This window comes from Melanostigma gelatinosum (assembly GCF_949748355.1).
Source record: "Melanostigma gelatinosum genome assembly, chromosome: 14".
NCBI lineage: Eukaryota > Metazoa > Chordata > Actinopteri > Perciformes > Zoarcidae > Melanostigma > Melanostigma gelatinosum.
The window spans coordinates 13,881,150-13,904,475 of record NC_136647.1 but is presented as its reverse complement, the minus strand read 5'-3'; the positions used below and the strand labels follow the sequence as shown (position 1 = coordinate 13,904,475).

General features: G+C 42.5%; 1 protein-coding gene across 1 annotated transcript; it reads right to left on the bottom strand.

Annotated features, from left to right (window-relative positions):
- Window positions 1-221: 221 nt before the first annotated feature.
- On the bottom strand, window positions 222-21,018 carry LOC306788126 (sodium/potassium/calcium exchanger 3). The gene is made up of 17 exons (XM_079283503.1): window positions 20,605-21,018; window positions 15,016-15,123; window positions 8,922-8,998; window positions 8,722-8,796; window positions 8,510-8,594; window positions 8,000-8,103; window positions 7,844-7,918; window positions 7,711-7,736; window positions 6,474-6,527; window positions 6,248-6,390; window positions 5,962-6,128; window positions 5,641-5,878; window positions 5,286-5,452; window positions 4,435-4,549; window positions 4,194-4,306; window positions 3,962-4,027; window positions 222-3,311 (listed from the first exon to the last, which is right to left on the bottom strand). The coding sequence occupies exons 1-17, from the start codon at window positions 20,705-20,707 to the stop codon at window positions 3,201-3,203; spliced, it is 1,827 nt and encodes a 608-aa protein (XP_079139629.1). The 5' UTR covers window positions 20,708-21,018; the 3' UTR covers window positions 222-3,200.
- Between the last annotated feature and the right edge of the window lie 2,308 nt (window positions 21,019-23,326).

Genomic DNA, 23,326 nt, shown 5'->3' with positions numbered 1-23,326 from the left:
TGTTAATGATCACTGCATCGATGCTATACAGGCTTAATTAGTGCCCAAAAATGACTCAATGAGTTCCCCAATGCTCCATTCTCAGGCCTCTTTTCAACACCTACTACATGCCTGTCATAGACTAAATGTCCTTTTTCTAATCATTCGGCTTCAGGTAGCTCCATCAATTCAGTATCACTGCAACCTACAGAACATATCAGGTGAACGAGATCAATTGTTATTGCACGTTATTTATTGGTCTCAAGATACAACAGTCTTCTATGATCCAATACGACCTCTAAGCAATACATTTCAACTCAAACAGCCACGAGCGCCTAACATCACAGCAGAATAAAGACAACATTCTTTGAATGCGTTGTGAAACCACAACAAGTACAAGTTCAACCGTTTGCTTTGGTGCTGTTGTGCCTCTCAGTAGCAATCACTAGCATATTGAGATTATTAGTAGATCTGAATACATGAGTTAACAGAAGAGACTACGAACAGCGGAGTGAAAGCACAACTTAGCATCACAAGCTGCTGTAAATCATTTCCTGGAAAAACACAATTAGTTAATGATGGTTGTGGATGCTTAACAAGGATGAAGGTAGTGAGGACATGCAGAGACATTCTCTCACTAATGCTAAACAGTGCTAAATTAAGAGCGGGAAGAAATAAAAATCTTTTCCATCATTGTCAGCCTTTCTAAAGAGCAAATCCTCACATACCAGGAGCTGCAAATTACAGATGTGCATGATCAAAGAGTCAAACAATTAACTGATTAACAGATTAGTTGTTGATTTATTTTCTACTGATCAACTAAACAATTATGCAACTAATAGTTTCAGCCTTTATAGGCAGTATAGGCATGGAAAAAAAAAAGTTGCCCACAAGTGTCAACGTGTAGCTTTTACGTTTAGGATACAGGCATTCATCAGATAATTATCACATTTATTTTGGCTCAAACATTTTAACATCCGTCGCAGTAAAACTCCATTAAGATGCATCTAGTACAAAACCTTTTGGCATGACATTTGAGCAGATCTGATCAAATATGTTTAAATGAAACTATACTTTTAAACTGTAGCTGAAAGATGGAAAAATGATGTAAACCTAAATTATGACAGATTTTAGGGACAAGGGATGAATACTTACTGTCATTTAAACGAAGTGCTATTTCTTCTATTCTAGCTACTCTTTAAATATATTCCAAAATTATTTTGTTGTTCTTTTAAACTCAATTTAAACCTGTAAACGGAGCTTCATTTTCTGTGTCTTCACTTGCATGAATTAAGGTCATCAATGAATCAATACTGAAATAAAAGACTTTAGTGCTTTAAAGATTTTAAGACGGCTGCAATTGAATTCATAGCAAGTGCTAGTCTGAAATAACAGCCTTCATATTCCACGAAACAAACGCATGCATTCATCCTGTTACATTCACAAGTAGGCTTACATTACGTACTTTCATTTAAAAATATCAAAAACGTCACAAAACTAGTCTGTCGGACATTTATTATTGTAAAACTATGTTAATTATTCAACATTTACAAACAGTAAAAAGTGTTGTCAGGTAGACAATGATAATAATATTAATATTAGTCATACAGCCATTTGGAAAAAAGACAAAACAAAATTGCCCAGTTCCTTTTGGTGGAACATTTATTCTTGAATTCATCTAATTATCTGAATGTGTCCAAATTATTGTGCTTTCTGAATGATCTTATAAAAAGGAGAGGAGCAGCATGTATATAGAATATACAGCATTATTGCGATGCGACACAAAAACAGATACAGTACGTGCATGTGTGAGTATATAATGTGCTGCTTCTGTCCTGATCAGAGTAAAAATGTTCCACCAAAGTTAAATAATCTCATAAAATGTACAATACAAACATCGATTGTCGTACCTAAACGTGACGTATTACAACTAAGTCATCAAAGATTGCGACACTCATCGCACATTATATATTATTCTAGAAATACTGAAACACTAATTTAATCTCTTTACGTACATTAAGCTGTACCAATACTGGCTTATAAGTAGTTAGGCAAAATGTTGTCACAATAATGTTTATATTCTAAAAGTCTACAGACACATACATGTCCTTTATTGTAGGCGTAAAGTACCTCACCATCTGTTCAGAGGTTCTTTGCTGTAATTCAGTGTGGCCTGCTACATTTGAATGCATGTAAATATCTCCACACTTATGGTACAGGTTGTACATTCAAAACAATACAAGGGCGTTCAAATCTAAGGCCAACAGACAATTGTTATCTGCTAAATTGTTGTTTTTTTTAATCTTGAACAATAGGTCCAAGCATGACATGGCAGATTAAAGGACCAAACATCTGTGAAAAGTCCAGAGAAAAAGTGTTCAACCTTTTACCTAAAGCTGTTGAGATGGCCGTACACTTTGAACACTCAGCATATTCCTTAAATCCTTGAGGAAATGATATTTGTTTCTTCAAATTAAGACAAGATTCAGTTTCACCACAAGCAACTATGGATTTCTGCCTTTTGTTACACATTCTGGTCTCTGACTTATTCTTATTCGTTTGATTACTGTTGCCAGAGATTTACACTGTTGAACACTCCTCACCAACAGAAACCGATGGGTATATACTCCCTATTATAAATAACTTCTGATTGCTGTGTTGTCAATGAAATCAACGAATGAATAACCCTGTACTTACGTTGCTGGACTGCAGCAGCTACAAATATGATGAGCTGCAGTGACAGCAAGCATGACTCTTTCTCAAATGACTGTGAATCTAAAATTAAAATGACTTATTGCTTTAATGAAATAGTGATGACACATTCATTAAAAAAACTATTACCAATTATTCGTGATATTGTTTCAGTTTTTATGTTGGGGTCACTTCCTGTTTCATATAGTTATTAAAGGCCCACAAGCCTACTACTTCCATCTGCCATGTCATTAAATATTTTGGTAAGTCACCAAATTTGATACTTCAAAGACGCTGCACTGTACAAAAAGAAAGAAAAATTGTGCTATTGATAAAAGACATTAGTGTGTGTTTGTGTAGTTGCAAGTGTACAGTATCGCCCTAGTGAGTCCTACAGAGGTGCACGGAAACTCTCACAAGGAACACAACAATGCTGTCGCTCTGTATTTGGCTTCAGGAAAGCGGACGTGTGGTAGAAAGGTAGGTACTCATCATGTTGTCCTACAGGGTTGACTTTTGACCCTTAAGCCTCACATCTGCCCGAAGAGGATGGAGCAGAGCAGGAAGATGGTATAGAGAAACAACAGACCCAGGCCCAGCCGGCGATCCAGCCTCCAGTGGTTCAGATGAACGCACATCACCTGGAAGCAGAGCGACAGTGGTGAGGAGGAGCCAAAAAGATTCACCTGGAATACGTTTCTTTAAAGTTTTTGCTCTGTAGAATGGGCAGTATGAGACACCAGGATATTTATTATAAAAAGGTAGGTAGAGTGGACATGTAGTAGAGGCAGACTGATGTCAATATTTGAGGGTAAATAAATCCAGTACACACACACACACACACACACACACACACACACACACACACACACACACACACACACACACACACACACACACACACACACACACACACACACACACACACACACACACACACACACACACACACACACACACACACACACACAAAATGTTTGGTCACTTGCTTGTGCACAAAGCTGTAAACAGCTCACCATGTACAGAAGTAGAGAAAAAAAACTCTGTGGCGAAAATTCATGATGAATTAATTGATTTATTCATTTCAATATCATTTTAGGCCTCAAATATAGGAAACCATTTTAGAAAACCGTTTCTGTTTTTGCGTTTTCACACTGAACTAGTGACCTGGGAGACATGCAGGTCATTCAGGTAAATTCTCTTTTTTTTACACGTTGAGTTATTTCATCAGACACTCTGCTCCGCACAGTAACACTCCACGGTGTCTTGAACTGAATTAAAGTTTCCTCACCGTCAGAAACACGGATGCCAGCAGCAGGACGACAGAATACACAAGTCCTTTATTATTTATGGAGACCTACAGTGGAAGAAAATAAAGTGTCACAATTCTACGACCATTTAACAGAAGTGAGAGCCCAAAGTCTCGGCTTTTGATAGCCCTCTCAAACACATGCAGACATCAGTGAATCACAGACAGAAGGGAAAAGAGATCGGTATTGTCCTGAGATAAAGTGTATGCATACTGATGATCCGTGCTCCACCACAAGGGTACGCAAAGCCCAGGGGAAACCCAAACCCAGCAGGATGTCAAAGATATTGCTGCCTATGGAGTTAGACACCGCCATGTCCCCCATGCCTGAAAAGAGACGGGAAAAGCGACAGAGAAATGCTGAATTGAAGCACTTGCACCACAAAGACAGAATGGTACTTGGAGTTGAGGATTCAGAATAACGACGTCTACGAGGCTTTTTTTTTTTTTTTTACCTTGTCGAGCTACAATCAGACTTGCCATGCAGTCTGGCACACTGGTCCCTGCTGCCAGGAAGGTTATACCCATGATGTAGTCTGGGATGTCGAGTGTGAAACTGATAATCGTGACCTGAAAGAAACATTAGGACACAGCAGGGTCAAGTCTACACAGAGGGAGCATTTTAAAATTTACATCTATGCAAACAATGTAAAGAGTTCAAAGCACGCTGTTAATGATAGCTGTATGGTTGTATTAGACCAACAGTAGGGCTGCACTGAATACCGTTATATTGGCTCTGGAGCTTTGGTAGTAACAAAGCAAGTCAACAATGAATATTCAAAGCTTCGGCCGGCGACTCAACTGCAGTGCGCTGGACTGCCATGACCGTAGGGCTCATGTCAAAGCAGCACAATTCCTATGTCGCACACTTGGAGGCTTCCTCCTCAAAATGTGTCATGAGTCCGCGAATCCTGTTTCCATGTATTGTGTGAATGGTGAACGCGTAATGCAGCCTCCAGAGGCCTCCGCTCTGGCCTTTCAGCCCGGGCCCCTCAGTGATGGCGCTCCGACATACAAAACAGCGGCGAGGGCTCTGGCCTGGCTCGTCTCCATGCTAAAAGTGTCGTTCGGTTAAATTAAATGCATTCACTTTTAAGGATTCCTTTATTCTAATTGTGTTTAATGCATGTTTTCTATCACGAGGGGTTAATAAAAAACAAATACCTACACAGTGAACAAAGATCCTAATAGTCGAATATTTGGGTCCAGCCTTAACCAACAGCCACTTGAAGCATCTATGATAATTCTTTTGTCATTTTTGCTTTGTTTTTTGTTGTTGTTTCAGAATAAAAGATCACGGTCTCACCATCCACACCATGAGGTAGGAGAAGATAGCGATCCACAGGGTCGAGGCCGCAAAGGTGACCATGAACCAGCGGTGCCAGCGCGGCAGAATACAATTAGGCACAGTGCAGTAGAGCACGAGGCCCAGAGGCCACTTGATCACCCACTTCACCCGCGCACAGCAGCTACCTGTGAGGAGCAGGAAGTCAGTCAGCAGGGCACATGGTAGTCAAGACATCAAGAAAGTCAAGGACCTTAGTCAACCAGGGATTAGCATCAACATCAAAAAGAAAACGATCAACAAAAACAACAAAAAATCATCGACGGTCTTACTTGCACTTCACGGCTGTTAACAGTTCGTGCTGGATCTTCCTCACCTGGTATGCGCACAGGGCTGAAAATCCCATCGTCGTCCCCCTCCTCTTCCTCTGTCTGGCCCACCTCGACTCCAGGCTTGTCTCCTGGCTCTGCGTCTCCTATCTCAGGTCTACTGCCTCCGTTCTCCAGACTGCAGGAGCCCGTCCTCTTCAGGCTGTTGTTGGTCGATCCCCCTCGTGACCCCGGGCCGGCCTCGCCAGCCCGCTGATTCTCCGAGCTCTGGATCAGCCTCTGTCTCTACGAGAGGAGAACAGAAAGTTTGTTTTTGTTTCAGAGCTCGGACAAAATTGTGTTATATGCGTTATATGTGCATCAAATACCTCACTGATGAGCATGCGTCCTGCCATGGAGAGCCTGGTGCGGGGAGAGAAGTGGGGGGTAATCATGATACGCAGGCCAGCGTCAGAGAAGGACAGTTTGTGGGGGTGGAGGATGAGAAGCTCATCCACCATGATGACCGGAGGAGCCTCCTGACCATTGGCTTGGCCTGTGAAGAAGTTGTCGTCGATCAAACACATGACAAATAACTTTCCGTTTATGTACGACACAGTGAGAGAACAGACCCACAGAAGGGAAGAAGAGAAGACGATTTAAACATCTTCTGACCTTTGTTAAGCAGCACCAGGGAGGTGTTGCAAGCAGAGCCCTCCTCCCCCATCTTGTTGTCCGTGTGATTCTCTGATCCGGGGCAGCACGGCCCGGAGCTCCTGAGCTGACGCGTCACAAACGCCAGAAGCTGGGAGTTGAACCTGCAACCAAACAAACGGATATCGTTTGCTTACATTCATATATACAGAGAGGTGACGACCGTTTGGTCTTTTGGTAAACTTACTTCATGATTATAATGTAGATTCCGTACATAGTCATGAGGAGCAGCGACTCCCACCTGCACAGCAAATATTTGTGTTAGTCTGGTGTTTGCACTGTAAGCGATCTTCAAATATAACAGATAATATAGTAAGTTCATCTTTAGTCTTTCTTTCATCATACTGTAACAGCAAGGGGTGTCAGTCATGATTTACATCAATAATAAAAAAAGAAAAAAAAAAGAAATATATATATATATATATATATATATATATATATATATATATATATATATATATATATATATATATATATATATATATATATATATATATATATATATAAATATATAAAAATATATATAAAAGCCTGGATAGGCACTTGATGACTACAGCTGCAAACGTGCAGAGACTCATATCGCACATATTAGGAGCCTGCAGTGATTTGCTAAAAAGAGCTCGGACACAAAGCTTACAAAGTCTATTCAGAAGGACAGTGGTGAGGTGGAATACGCCGGGACAGCTTGGCCCGCTGCGATTCAATAAACAGCCTGCCATATATCACTGATGACGCCACACCCTCAACCCACATTAAAGCCATGAATAAATCTGCTCTTTCATTAAAACCACTGACACATACAACAGTAGAGGGACATGTTGACTGATGGGAAAACATTCAGTACAGAGGCTTCGAGCACAACTTCACCTGCTTCCAAGGTGCACTGAAAAGGGAAAAGGTCTGTAGTATATAGAACAACTTCACTATTTCGATCAAAGCGTTTCGGCTTGTGGCCTTCATCAGGGTTCAGGGTTAAATATCCAGGACAGGAAGCTCAGAATGCATCAACAGCACCAAATGAGCCTGTTAAGAAGGAAAAGCTACACAAAAGACATTCATCTGACAGCTGAGCTCCAAATCACATGTGACTTGTGTGATGACAGTTACCTCACACAAATGAAAAGTCATTACATTTTTGAACACATCGCTTGTTCAGCAGACTCTGAAATGAGCCGGAATACGTATTCAGATGTTATTGTGGAGTACGAATCAAGAACCAAATCGATTTAACATGTTCCAAAATCACTGATTGTTGAACTGGTTGACACCCTAATCTTCATGATTGTAATAAAAGTCATTTGAGGGGGAGGTTGTGGGCACCGGGCTTCATTTGCAGATCTGTGTCGGTGTGAATACAGATGCCTGCTGCAGAAATGTGATAATATGACAAGAACACAAACAGAGCTCAAGGTACGTGGACTCACCAGACAACTGTGGCATCATAGATAACCTAAAGAGGGGAAAATGTATTCTTCAAAACACAATGTGGAGGTGTAGAAGATTTACACACAACAACTGATTATCTTGACTCAAAAGCAGCAACACAGCAAACCTCACCATGATGAGCGCTAGTACAGAGAGGATGTAGTAGGAGGAATCTCGAAAAAGCGACCACCACGTCAAAACCACCGTCTGAGGAGAAAAGCCATAAACGTCAGTGTTCCTTCACTCGGGAGCAACTGCGTGCAAGATGTTGTGCACGGTTTTTCCTACCTGGCCTGCAAAGATCCCACACAGGCCAATGATGACCAGGATGTTGAAGACGGCAGAGCCAACAATTGTGCCGACTCCAACGTCTCCTTTGGTGATGAAGACACCTGAGGGCGGGTGACGCAGAGAGACAGAGGGGAAGTCAAACCTGTGCATTTGGTATCTGCCTTTGTTTAGAATTCAGATTCGATCAAATCCCCTCAAGTCTGTCGTCTCCTATCTCATCTCCCTGTTTTCTTTTTGATTACACACAGAAACACACGCCAGCCAGCTCTGTATTTAGAGTTCTCTCGTCACTAATCGCCAAGAGAATACCTAAAAATAAGGAAAATCCTTTTTAAGGTTGTAAATTAGACTCTGCTGACATCTCCGAGATGGATTTGGCACTGCAGAGGCAGTGAAGACTTCCAATGTGCTCAAATGTTCAAGTGTTAATACATGAAAACTATTTTTGGCAGCTTTTGTCAAAACTGCCACAACTGGTACTTGCTCGTGATTGGCTGAGCTACTAACCAATGAGAGAGGTAAAAAGCTCCGGCGCAGAGCTGCCTGCCGCCATGAATGTCGCCCCAGCAACATCTTCACTGAGCTGCAGGTTCTGAAAGACAAAAAGAAAACAAAAAGCTCATAATAATAATAATAATAATAATAATAATAATGATCAAATATGAATCAACTAAACGAAGAAAATGATATCTGATGGCAGGTTGGTGCCATTTTCTCACCTCGGATATTTTCTCAAGGGAAGGGACAAAGTAGTCGTCACAGACGATGGCCAGAGCGTAGAACATGTAGATGGCCTGGACAGCACAGTTGAGCACAGATAAGAGGGTGGAGGTACACATGCACACCCTGCCTTCTCATGAAATAAATGAGTTACGTCTCTAATACATGTTGGCTTCTGCAGATCGCGTGACATACTCACACAGAGTGCATGCAGACAAACAGCCCCGTCCTTCCTCTGCTCCTTGGTAAAGATGTCCGTGGGAAACTCGTGGATGGCTGCGGAGGGATAGACAGTTATTTTTCTAAGTTGATTTATTTTTCCACTCAAAAACAGCCTGCAAGCTGCAAACGAAATGATTTGTACTTGACAATGAGGAATACAAAATGTTTAGAGAACCAATGACATACAGCAGTGTGCTTATTGTTCTCTGCCTTATGGAATATTTTGACCAAATTAAATGATTTGACTAACTTCCTTCTGATTTCTGATGTACAACTACAAAGCTTCATTTTCTAAGTATTACCATATTTAATTATATCCATCCATCCCGTGCGTCTTCATTTTAGACACCATTTCTTTCAGACGTGGTACAACCCACAATAACCTCATGTAGACAGGAAGTGAAACTGGCAGCTGCTTCCTGTCCTTCCTCGAGTTTAAAATAAATAAAAAATAGAAACCGTCAATAACGGCCTAGCTTCCCTCTATTCCCTTGCCGTTTCAACAGAAAGCCTCGAGAGTGTGTGGCGCTGCAGCTCCAATTCACACCTCGAGCCGAGCTGGTTGAATAAAAACTGGTGGCGCGCATGGAGCTATTAATAGCTCTTCTGCTGTGTGAGACGACGGTGGGTCGGCAAGCACACAATAAGCACAGTGCAGCCGTCATGATGCATGGAAGCTGAACGACAGACAGCATGATTAAGAGAGGGTCCCTTGTGATCGGGGATATGAGATTCGATCCTTGACCCCTCCAGCGTCGGAGAGTGAGAGGAGGAGGCCGCATGGTCCCGAGGAGGGGGACAGTCATTTGGCTATGTTCAGCTCGAAAATGTAAATGTTTGTGCAGTAATGTTTACACATTTGTGTCTGTGCCAGAGTGCAGCACCGCCTGCCTGGATGCTTGTTGTGCCATGAAATGCTTCTTGTGCATCATGTTCAAGGACCAGCGTTGAAGTGAGTTTTCCCTGACGGTTGGTAGCGTCTTTGTTTTCTTCTCTCTTAGAGGACAAAGCCTATTTTCTCCGTGCCAGCTGTTATTGCAGGACAGGGCTCGCCTGCTAAATCACCGAGGCTTAGCATGCAAACTTCTCAAGCGGCCTGTCATGCTGATCGGCTGTTGGACTGTTGGACTTCTGTGCTCTCTCTCCGTGGCTTTGTTTCGTTCACCTTTCTTCTTTGCTCTCAGCCCCGGAAGCCTTCCAGTCTCCTCTCTGCCCCCAAACCATAAACTCTCAGGTTATTCTGTGGGTACAAACCGAGGGCTGCAGCATGTACCTCAGACGGATGCTTTGAGGAGTTGCTCTGGTGAAGGCAGTTGCTATGGCGACACTCTCCCCGGGGGCAGCTTTTCCTTTTTTTGCCCTTTTCTTTTTTTTTTGGGATGGGTGGCAGTACGAAGCCAAAGGCAAGGCAATTGCCTGAACAGTGAGAAAGGGGGAGGTGAATATGCGTTTCCCATGGTTAGGGTTTATGAAAAATGAAAAAAAGAAGAGAGAAGTGACAGCAGATCTTGCCTGTAATGTCTAAAAATATTTATTTTTCCTTACAAACCCTCAGGAGGTCTGAGAGAGCGAGGGAGGGGGAAGCACAGCTTTGAGATACACAGCATGTCTCAGCTTACTGGTCTACTGAAGGCTAATGGACAGGAAAGTCTCTTGCCGAAAACTCTTACGGCGTGATTTCACACCGCAACACCAAAAAATGTAATCGCCGGGATTCAAGAAGATTGCACATCTGCAACTTCCCAAACCTGGGATTTAAGCCAGATGTGCCATCAGCTTGATGAAGTCAGTTGTTCTGTAATCGGCGGCCGAGCCGCATTGATGTGCCGTTACTTTGACAACACGAGTGTCTCTGTACTCGGACCTCTAGCATCACTTCTCTCTGTGCTCTGTGTCTTTATAATGGCAGAATCATAAAACGCTCCCACAACTCTTTCACCTCTGATCCAGCTCCGTCTGTCACAGCCTTCACAGCAGCTCACATATCTTTGTTTCCTTCCCGCACAAGCTGAAGTGCTCTGACATCTGATCATCCACAAGTGTAAATCGCTGCATACATTTCTTCAACCTACGCACATCTATTGCACATGAACTGCAGCTATAAAACACGAAGGACATCACAGACGGAGCGAAGCTTTAATAAACCGGTTGCGTCATTGATCTACGTTACCAATCAATGAAAGCTGTTTCATTTATAATGTGTCTGTCTGTAAGCGTGTACAGATACGTTCACACTCCATTCATATAAAACAGATCACTTCATTTCACATAATATTGGAAATACTGGAAAGTGAATGAAATGTCAAAAAGGCATCGTGATGCATACAGAACTATGAACATCATTGATCTTTGTCAAATAGAGCAACGAATGAAACATAATTCTTGTGCATCATGAACGTACTCGTCACTCTGTTGTGATATCTGAGACTTAAGGATGGCTTTACTTATTGTATCCTTGTTAACTAGCATGTATGGTAGATTTATACTGACTGGAAAGCAACAAAAAGACAGCGATGAATTATCACAGACAATAACTGATGGAAAAAAGGGCGCTGAACAACTATTTTAAATATTAACTCCACGGCATTATAAAAGCCAGGAGGCACATGTTAAAATGAGACACTGTTTGTCAAGAAGCAAAGCGTAGGCTTACCCCTAATGCATCTGCTATGAGCCTAACAAACTGAGCGTCTGACTAGTCTGCTATATAAAAGTTTATGAGCTTTTAGTTGACTCCACTACAGCATTTATAGCAATCATAAAACACTGTTGCCTATTTCAAACTGAAGGAAGTCATAAAGTTAAACCATCCTGGTTTATTTTGGTGTCCTTTTGATCACATAATGACAGATAATAATTTTAGTCTCAAGTCTCAGCGAAAACAGCGTTATTAGTTCAATGGAAAAGTTTTGAACAGTTTTCTCTCTCGAAAAAAAGAAGTGAAATCTGTACTGTTACTGTTGTGGGTGCTTCACAGAGTACAGATCCTTTCTTATCTGTGTATTGTATCCGAGGTCCAGCTCAATAGAGCCAGTGCTGCAGATCATTTCTTCAAGTTGAAGGTCGAGGCCGAGCAAATACTTCAGAAGGCACAAGAAGTGAAAGCTCCCCTCAGCGCGAGCAGAGCGGATGTGAGGAGCGGAGCTCTCTCTGAGTCGACCTGCTGCAGGGGCGCTGAATGAAGGGGCAGAGTAATGTTATCGATCCGGGAGTCTGCAGGGGTCCTGGAGTCAAGCTCTGGTATCAACGTATCATGCATCAACCAAACCAACCCCCCCCCCCACCCCACACACACACACACACACCTCTGCAACAAGCCTGCATTTTTCATGAGGAATCAAAGAACAAACATCTCATCCAGGTGTTTAATGTAAATTCAATTGTGCATTTGTTCTTTGATTCGCTTTCCTTTGAGGCGGTTTTAAATGAAAGTGTGATGAAACGACAGCAGCGCTTCAAACCGCACCAACCACCTCGCCCGTCAATACAAACACTGAACAACATGTTACGCTGGTGTGACATGCAACAGACATCCATCATATTCTCCATCAACTCATGGGCTGAAGAAAAGAAACATTAAGTCAGAGGAAGCGGCTAAATATCTTCCCTTTAGTGACAGTGGAGACTCTTCAGAGTAGTTTCATGATAAGCCTCGCACTCGGCCTTATTGTGGACGGAGAGTAAAAAAAGATCCAACAGAATACTGATTCAAATGTTCCAACAGCATCCATAATCCGATTGTCCGGATAAAAGACCATTTGAAGACAATCTCTGTAAGATTATCTGCCAGATTCTCTTCCTCAGCGCTTTCCCAAAAACCCCTAAACCATGGCTGTGGAAAAATACTATTCTCAGCAGACTGTCGCTTGCCAAAATAAACAACACAACAAGCCTCGACGACACACACACACACACACACACACACACACACACACAGCATGAGCCAGTCGCTTCATTTACATAATTTATATTCACCCCCTCTCCTCACGCTCTATTTTTAGGCCTTTGGACTTTTAATGCTTGAAAGAATTGTCTGGGTTTCAAAATGTTGCATTCAGTTGCCTAGCAACAACGGTCTCAGGCGCTTTTCAGCTGGAGGCGGGGTCACGCCGTCTCCATCTTGTTAAGCAGCGGAGGGATGAAAAGAGAGGAAGACAGCCTGGACGTTACCGTGCAATCCCCAAGATAATATCCCCCCCCCCCCCCCCTGAGGCAGGCATTTTAATCACACTACAGATTATGCAATCACTGTCAGGCGGCCCGCTGAGGAAGAGGGCGGCAACCTGAGCCTGGAGCCTCGCTCGCTGCTGCGTCGTGTACAGACTACCTGTACGGCCCTTTGTTCGCCCGCTTGCCTGCAGTGTATTCCTACAGTGAGGTATCCACCCGCAGTACGCTTGTGTCTTTGTCAGAGATAACGAGGGAGATCTGTTTGCAGCCAGGAACTCAATAAAGGTTAAGTGTGTTATCGGGTAGCACAACACAAATTGCTGAATAGAGCAAATGGAGCACTGGTAGAGACACCGAGTCTCATTTTCTCTCTCAAGGGTGGAATAAAAATAAAAAAAACACCTCGAATGTAATGTCATGAAAGAGGACACGCAGTGAAAGTGAGGTGCTCGTAATGTGTGAATTTACTCCGAATGTCAGACCAAAATGTCACAGAGTCCGTGTACCTGTCAAATGTAAGCTCTCCGAATATATAACCAAAGAATAACTTGTGATGCCACCGCGCTGTGGAATCATTTTTTCCAGATAAGATTATCAGGAGCTAGAACTGCTCATCATATACCTATTAAAGATTAAAAAGAAAAAGATTAACAAAGGCTTAGAGATTTGAGGTTTGGTGATAAGAAGTTAATGAAGTCAAGGCTACACCTCGTGAATAAATAAACAATTGTATGTACTATTTAGTAAAAATACTTTTAAGTCAAACCTTTCATACGGAAGGAACAGCCGGTGCCAGATGTACGTTATGCAAACATTTTGCATTCCCTGACCTGATGATCTTTCTCCAACTGCTGTGACGAACAACATACTGTATATTTGAAAAGTGCTCGTCTCGTCTCAGTCATGTCACGAACGCCCGTTTCACATAAAATCATTCATTGCGTGCAGGTTTTGTTTTTTTTAGGTTGCACACCCACAGTCAGCAGATTATATTTAAGGTGGTAATTAAGGGTGTGCTGTGGACATTTGCATGGTATATTATTAGCAAAACTTGATTTGCATTAAATTTCTCTGAGAATACAATAACCGTGCAGTTGGCACACAATACGTTGTGACTGCCAGCCTCATATTCGCATGCAAATGATGTCTGTCTGTCAGTCAGGCAAAAGATATTTCATGGTGCAGCCGTGTTATTTTATCTGTGCTATTCTCCTCACACAACAAGAAAGAGATTTCCTCTGCCATCTGAATTATTAATAATAACAATGTCAGCTTTGATGAATGCGGCGCATGTCAGCCAGCGAGCTAATCAGCCTGGGAACCAGAGAAAAAGAGCTCTCGACGATCGGCGGCATGTCTCAGCGATAATAAGGAGCCCTTTGAATCTGTGCAGACTCCTCAGGGTGCAACCAGACTCAGGGAGCAATGGAAGGCAACGCTGGCGCCTGCTAAAGACAGACCACCCTTAGAAAATCTAATCTGACTTGCACTCTGGCAGCCTCCTCTTGTGCGCTCCGTCCGTCGTCTCGAGTGTGTCGGTGCGCAAGCTTGACACAGACTACACACTCCTGACAACTGACACAATGCCTCATGACCTTTCAGTTCACCTGCAGGGCGGGGCAGAAATCTCTGGTACACGCCGCCTTTCTTGATTACCCACATACACCACACAAACGCACAAGTTAGCGTCGCTAAACTTCTTTGGACTCCCTACATTTTCAAAACACAAAGCGTCCAAATGATCTCATCGCAAACCATGCAGCGATCATGGTCTTGTGTTTGTAATTCCGAATACTGTAAACGCTCTTTTAGGCATGGGTAATATGATGACATTATGTACCGTCAGGTGTTTCTATTATTTTGGCCACCCAATTATTATTTCTTAAAGAAGCGTGTCTCACCTGCTCGAGGCTGATCCACGCTCTGGTTGTCCGACTTCTCCTCCATCAGCCGGCGAGTCCATCGCAGCTCCCCACCGTTCACGCCTGGCCGAAACCCAGAATCTGTCTCTGTTACAAAACAACACCAGAGTCATTTTAGTGCAAAGACGACCTCACACAGTCCAAGACCTACTCCTCCGTGCTGTGATTCATGTGCGGTTTTCATTGTTAGCTGTTCTTCAGTTTGCTTCATTGTTCAGTCAGTAAAATGTAGAGCTGAAACAATCGGTTGATAAACTAGAAATATCTTTGTCCATATTAAAGATAACTGTCAAAACTATCAAATTTGGTTGAGATAACTTTCACTATTGTCCCAAAGATGAATCAATTATTCAACACAATAAGTTGCAGAACTAATCAAACATTTGAAAAAACATTTTAAAAGTCCATCACAGTTTCAGGAGTCCAAGGTTAGGTCTCGTTATGGCTGAAAGTACAAAACCCCAAAAGCAGCAAATCCTCAAATGTCAGAAATTGGAAGAGTTCATTGTTTTTTTTTGGGTTCAATAACAGACTTAAAATCATTAATCGTCTGTCAAAACTGATCAACTAATCAATTCATCCAGCTCTACTTTGATTTTTTTTTTTACAGCCAGTAGCCGTTTGCAAATCACAAAACTCAATGTTTTCAAAGAACCTCTGACTGACGTTGAATAAACAAAGTATCGATTTCATATTAATTGTTTCCAGAGTGTACTTGTGTCAAACAACAACCCAACAGCCTGTAGTTTCATGTTTCTGGCTCGAGATCGCCGTTCAGCGATTCATTGCCTGCTGCCGTCAGCTGTCCCGAGCCATCAGCACTGAAATCTTTATGGTGTTTATTTCAGCTCTGTATTTCATTCCTCAGCTATCCTCTGCGTGGCTTTCAGTATTTACTACGCCGACAGGCGAGGAACTCCCCACAGACATATCTCACTCATCTCTCCTACGGGGGGGAAAAAACCCACCACCACCCACAGAGATCTTTCCACTATTGCAGAGAAGATAGTGAGTCGGTTATTATTCCACTCTGTACTACGAACCGTCCTTTTATTTACAAGGCAGCATGGTGTCTGTGTCTGACGCATTTTCTGATTGCCAGGCGATGGCGAGTCCCTTTGTACCTTTCAGCTCAATGAGCCCATTTCACGAGGGCAGCGGTCACGGCTGAGAGCAGACGTGAAGGCTTTCATGTCGAGGCATCAAGAGGAGCTCGACTCGTATGAAATTCAAATGGATTTCTGCCACAGATGGCTCTGCACCATTTTCCCACCTATCGCTGGGAGAAATCTCTAGCACCTAAAGCCCATCGTGTCTCATTAGAGAGAGGAGAGATGGATGGATGAAAACTGGATGCTGATTCTAGTTCTTTTACAGATTCAGATTTTATTAACTCAAGAATATCGAACAACAATTGCTAAAACGGTCTGTTGATTAGAAGTAAATGATAGAAAATCATTAATAATGATTCATTGTAGAAGTCATTTTGCTAAAATTACAACAGTGTCTGGTTACAGCTTCTCACATGTGAAGTTTTGCAGTGTTTTTCCTGGTTCGTTGTCATCGATTGGATTAGGGATTGTGTTCGCCAACAAAAATAAAGCAAATTCAAGCTTTGAATCACATTGGGCTCTGGGAACTTGTGGTTATAGTGGAGTGATGTATACCCGAGCAGAGAATTATGTCACACTCCCTCTCCGTGTGTTGTAATCGTAGCTTCTCGGTGCTTTGTTTTGGTTTAGTGCATGCGACTGGCTAGCTCATGGCCGCCACTCTGCTCTGCACTTACACGGCGGTTACAGCCGATAACGCCGTCACGACCGACAACGTTGTCGCTGAAGTGCTGCAGCCAGCCTCTGGTTCCCCCTCTGGTTCCCCCTCTGGTTCCCCTTCAGGTAAACACTGTTTGCTCTGACAGCACATTTGCCTTCATTTGTACCGTTAGCGCCGTTAGCTACGAGCCGCCATGTTGAGAGCCGTTGAGAGCCAGCGTGAATTAAATCTAAATGTGATACTTTGTCTCCCAGAGGATCGTCATTTTGAACGTTCGGTCGACTCTCTTGATTCCTTTCCAAGCCTTTTTATATGGAGTTTGTATGGAAATATCGTAATGCTGCAGTCACATGCCTCAACATAAACACATTGGTTGAGTGCAGCATGGTAAGTGTAAATACCATCATTCATTCCTCCCTCTCTACACAACAGTATCATTATGCAGACTCACGGGAGCCTCCGAGCCACATGCTTCATTTTGTGACATTTATGATTTTGTTTTTGTCGTAAGGCAGCAAATAATTCAAAATGCAAGAATTCATCGTGTTGCAACACATGATGAACACAGATCAAATGGTGTCACTGCTGTGCATTATTAAACAGCACCTATTTGATTCATAAAAAGGCCTGGAAGACCAACTCTTCATTTATAACATGAATGTCTTAAACCATACACCATCATCTGCTCTCCTCAGAAGGGACAAAGCAGAGTTGCCTCCCTCTTCAGCAGAGACAAGACATTTGATCCCGTCAATAACACATCGACTGGAAAGACCGGCTTCCTGAGGTCTTACCCCAAACACTGCCTCCACAGGACAGGACTGCATGTCGGTGTTAGTGAATGTCTCGGACCGTAAAATCCTCAACAGTGGCAATGCGGATCAGCATTTGCTGCCTCTGAAACCCGAGTCTGTGGATATTACTTGATAAAAAAATGATATTTGTATCGCTGCAGTCCTCCACTCTGATATTCAGACGGAACATTTAGGGAGTGTCATGTTGCAGTAAACAGAGAGCTGATGAAAATTAGATTTGGTCTTAAAATGGAGCTTAACCACAGTTCTATAAATATCTTGACTGTGTGTCGATGTAAATATGTACACGTAATGTATCCATTTGTTTTTCCTGATTGTCATACGATAAGTGTTACAATTGACACAAGCTCTGCCATGGTGCTATTAATATATGATCCACTTCCGACTTTGTACGGTTCTTAATTATTTCGTGACAATTTCCCTTTTTGGAAACAGCTACCATGGCGTCATTCAACACTACAACTTTCATGTAACCAATTTCCCAATTACTCCGGTGGCATTAGAATTTTGTCTTTGTAGAACGATGAGTCAAATTGATACAATGTATCATCTACCCGGGGCCAGAAATATTCTAATTCTACAAAAAGTGACTTTACAAGCAAATATGATAACATGTTTGTGTCCAAAGGATGCTGTTTTGATGTTGCTCTGTTGGACGTGTACATAAGCAACAGTTTATATACACGATCGCGATATCAACTTTAAAAGATGATATGTCCGTTTATTTCCACAGCCCCCAGGAGATGCAAAACAATAATTTATTGCAGGTTCAATATCTGCTTCACTGTTTAAAAGCGAGTCGTTTTTGCTGCAGTGGAAACTGGTTTGTGTGAGCCACACAAACCATCAAACCGTTTCAATCAACACTGAACTTAAGTCAGTCCAGTGTGTTGTCAGACATAACATGGGACACACAGGGGATCGTTATGTGTCAGCTGTTAAGACGCGCTGCTGCTGTGATTTATGAATGTTTGTAAAGGAATCTACCACCTGCATGTGCAGACGAGGGACAGCCGTGTTGGATATAGAACGTCCAGTGAGGCTTGAAATGTTCAGTTACGAATCAATTCCACACGTTCGCAAACATGGAAAATAGTTGGTCATCTTCAGCAAAGACATGTGTTGAATGTATTAATTGCTTCAAACAATGTGTGTTGCCTCTGCAAAATCGTTCTTCCTGGAGACTGTTCCCTTTACAACTCCAACGTAATACATACGCTACATTTTTCCGATATCCAAACCGATGTTTTTGTCAGAATGATATTGATACAGACGGTTGGATAAGCACATCCAGATATGGTTGTACTAGCCGTGATATTCAGGATGCTACAGTATGTGTGATATTTTCCAAGCATTGCGAGAGTAACCTGCCTGCGGCCATTACAAACAGCAGACCTTGCCCCGTGCTTTTATATGGTTTAAGTTGAGTGGCCTTGATCTCAGCTCAGAAAACCTCTTCTGGTTGTTGGCACACACTCATAATTTAAAGGTGAAGTATAAATATTAATGACACGGCTCATTCACCAGGACACTCTTTCATGGAGGAGCGGACTGCAACACTAAGGGTGAACCCTAAATGTAAATCAAACACACAAAGTTCACTCATTCATAGCGTTACAACGCACACAGGATTAGAGAGAATGACGCTGTCGGTGCTGAAGCTGCTGCTGATGAGTGTGTGTGTGTGTGTGTGTGTGTGTGAGACAGAGTGTGACCACATCAGCAAAGGTGATGAGAGGATCATGAGCGAGGGGAAGATTGCCTTTAGGTGGCCTGCTGCAAATGAGACATTGCAAAATCTACGGAAGAACCACGCTCTAACCACTTATGGATACGAATGTGACTGGGAACGGTAAATAATGTGATAGAGGCTGATGATTTTAACGCTTTAAATGAGAGTAACTGTAAACAATCCAAGACAAATACAATAAATGTACCAATCAAGTATCTACATTTAACCACAACTTATTTAGGCAAATGAAAGACACTCAGCAACAGTGACAACCTGGGAAAAGGCAGAAATTAAAAAGGGCAGGCAGACTATTAAGAGATGCATCATATTCTGCCGAGATTAGGATACAATAACCATGATCAATCTGCAATAACCCACAACCGAACTGATCCCCAGTGATTGGATTTATATATGCCACAGCCTCTGTCTGCTTCATGGAACAAACTGTCACCTTCCTGCATTGTAAGCTGTGAGACGGTGAGCAGAACATGTTGGACACTACTAAACTCAGATTTAAATATTTAGAACAGCGATTCAGCCGTCTGACATGCAGCACTGTTCGTTTACTTTAAAGACAATATTTTGCCTTAAAAATGGCACACGGCTGGAGAGGAATCATAATCAACTTCTACAACTGCATTCTTTCTTCAGGCAATTTAAATGTTATAATAATAATGTCTATTTTAACTGATGGAGAATGCAGCACCTGTCTACAGTAGAATTTCTGAGCCAGCATACACTGCACATATGTAATATTCATATTTTGATCCACATAAAAGAAGACTTAGATCCATGGATAAGAGGAGGGGGGGGGAGTATATTGGATCTTTGCTCCAAATGAAGATAAAGTATTGCAGACATGCTCTGAATACCGGTATTATGCAGCATGTTCTACTCGTTAGCTCTTTATTGAGACAATAATCGATTGATATGGATCTGTTTTGTAACGCGTTAGAGTAAAATGTATTTCACCATTTCCTTTCCTTTGGATCTTTTTAGGTTTTTATTCTAAATCTAATTTTAGGTCTAGCATCGATCCAAAATGTGGGCTCCTATCCAAACGTCTATAAAATGTCCACAAATGTCTATAAATTCATGTAAAAATCAACTGTGATTTATATTGTGCATGTTTTGACATGTTGATGTAATACCAATTTTCAAGTGTGAATCTAAGACCGTCCATAGGACTGTAATCATTGTGCAGGCACGCAGGCGCGTGCAGTCTGTGTGTCTATATTAAGGTCTCACCTGGTGCCTGGATGACCTGTGCGAGCCAAATGACGGCGACCAGCCCGACTCCACAGCAGCAGAACCGCTGGAAGGGCCGCCGGTGCCTCGCTGCTGCTCTCATTCTGTAGACGGCCGCATTTCCACCGGAAACATCTGTTGCTCTCTTCCTGACACTTGTTTCACAGTTTCTCTGCAAACAAACAGCTCCAGCAGCAGCAGCAGCAGCAAACGCCAAGTCTGCCAAGTTGTGTCAAAAACAATACAGAAAATCCCCTCAAGCACAAGCCCGGTTCCCCTCTCCGGACTCAGAGCAGACGCTGCGCTGGCTCACTCCGCCAAACCTCCGGGTCGAACATAGCGAGCGAACGCGTTAAGAAAAAAGCTTTCTGCGTTCATGTGAACGGTCTGAAAGGACGACAGCAGATCCCACAGTGAGGCGCAGCAACAGGAGGCGACATGCTCTTGAGCTCCGTGAGCCTTCACTCTCTCTCACTCTCTCTCACTCTCTCTATCTCTCGCCGCTCACGGTGCAGTTCGCACATGTGGCCACCAGGCGGCGACAAACTCAAGGACTCTTTTTTTTCTCTGAGGAAATGGGACAGAAATGCCCGTTTAAGCTGACGGACCCCTGATGAGACGCAAACTCCCAAGCACTAAAAACACACGCGCACACTCACTATGAGTAGCTTTTGTCAGTGGTGCCATTTGCTGGCCCAACACTGCACTGAATGTTCCACCTGAAAGACGCTTGATTCGCTAAACACACCTGATCCCGCTGATGAAGTGTGAACGGAGCAAGGAAAGGTGGACTGGAACTCATCGTTAACTCCAATAAAGTATTTCAACTCTCATTTGCAGACGAAAGTCTGGCTGCATTTGCATTCGTGTTTCTAACCAGAACCATGTCAAGTGCATTTCTCTCCTCGTAAAACATTGGAGAAGCGGAACAGCATTCTTCTTCACTGCCTTCTTGGAGGCAGTGGGCTTTCTCTGCGTATTACCGCCACCAGCTGTCGATCAGCGGAATAGCGTGTCGAGCATTTAATCTGACTCTGATTTAATAGTTTTACACCAGTATTACAGCTGGCCCAGGACTTTCCCGACAGCATCCTGATTTAATGTAGATTGTGAAAGGGTTATGAAGTAATGCCCATAGGAAACACATAATACAGTAAGAATCAGTGCTTTTGCTTTGGTTGAGATTGTCTGACAGGACAGAAAAAGGGACAATATGAAAGGTAGTTTTGCCACTAATACTCTACAAGTGATTTCTCTTGTTTTTTTCCTTTTCCTTGTCTTCTTTCGTTATCTCCAGCTCTTGAATTATTACTAAATACAAATGCTAAAAGTGAGGGGACTGCCCCGGTGTCTGTTTGGGGGAAACACAGACTACTTGTCACATGGAGACCTTCCAGAAACCGTGAAGATGAAGAAAAACTGCCGCAGCACTGTCTGCTAATAATCCACCCAGCCAGATTCACAGAAAGTACAGATTCACAGAAAGTACAAAAACCTACACAAAGCTTTTTGTGTAAAAGTGCATGTACTGTACGATAGAAGTAATCTGGTTAATGTCTCCTTTTAAAATTGAAGGCCGTTTAAAAGACCTTCAGTGAAATGACATTAAAAAAGCGAAAGCAGCCCCATTCAACGTCAGTGGGTCTACAGTGTCCTGGTGTTTTCCATTCTTTAATGTTTAACTGATTTAGACAAGAGGGCAGGACTCTGTGATGAGTTCATCATTGACTTACACACATGGGGTGTTATAGGAGGTGCATCACTTAGTAACAGCTTTTATTCAACTTTTTAAACTTTCGGTTGAAATGTTTTGAATGGCTAATTTAATTCCATGTTAGTCTGGATACATAAACGATTGGATGTATTCGTAAACATTCGGAGACCACTTAAATCAAATGTGTATCAGTTGTTTGTATCTGTAGATGCGTATTATTAATAAAAGCTGTTTAATCTGAATCGTATCAAATATGTTTCGTACATTTAAAGCAGTGACGCTATTATATACTAATATTAGGCCTCATCGACTTGTTGTATGGGGCAACAGTGGCCTGGCCATTTAAAATACGACATACACCCTGTGAACCAGGAGTCTAAACACACACACACATACGCACACACACCAACACTTGGCCTCTGTATTTACAGAACACGGATGAGTCAAACTGGTGTTAAGTCCTTGAGCGGTGTGTGACACACAGCCCCGAGTGAAGAGTCCGTCCTGCGCTCCAACCCCAAATAAAGACATAGGCCGGGGCATTGTTGTCGCCAGCTCTCCTCCTGCTGTCAGGGCAGGGAAGATGGAGCGTTTTTCTGCGGCTGGTGTTTAGGAAAGCCTTCCAGAGGACAGAGTACTGGCGAATGTTTGTATGATGTTGCCGTGCTGTATTATGATCATGGAACCAGCTATGGAAAGTGTATTTGTCTTACCTCAAGCTCAAGTCAGGGAGATGGGAATGTGCATCCCATCAGGATTTCAAACTGGTTTAAAGCTATATAATGTTACTCTAAATCTCTGTATGTGTTTATGTGATACAGGCTGGTTCTATTCTTATATCTTGGAATGAATCTCAATCAAAAATGCAGTATTTAAATGTACATAAATGATTGTATTATAGTAAAGAGTTGGTAGAAGGTGGTGGTGTATGGTGTAAATATGCATAAATGCAGTCTAATCATTTCAAAACGTGAACCAGATTAAACAGAAGAGGCTCTATAGTTTACT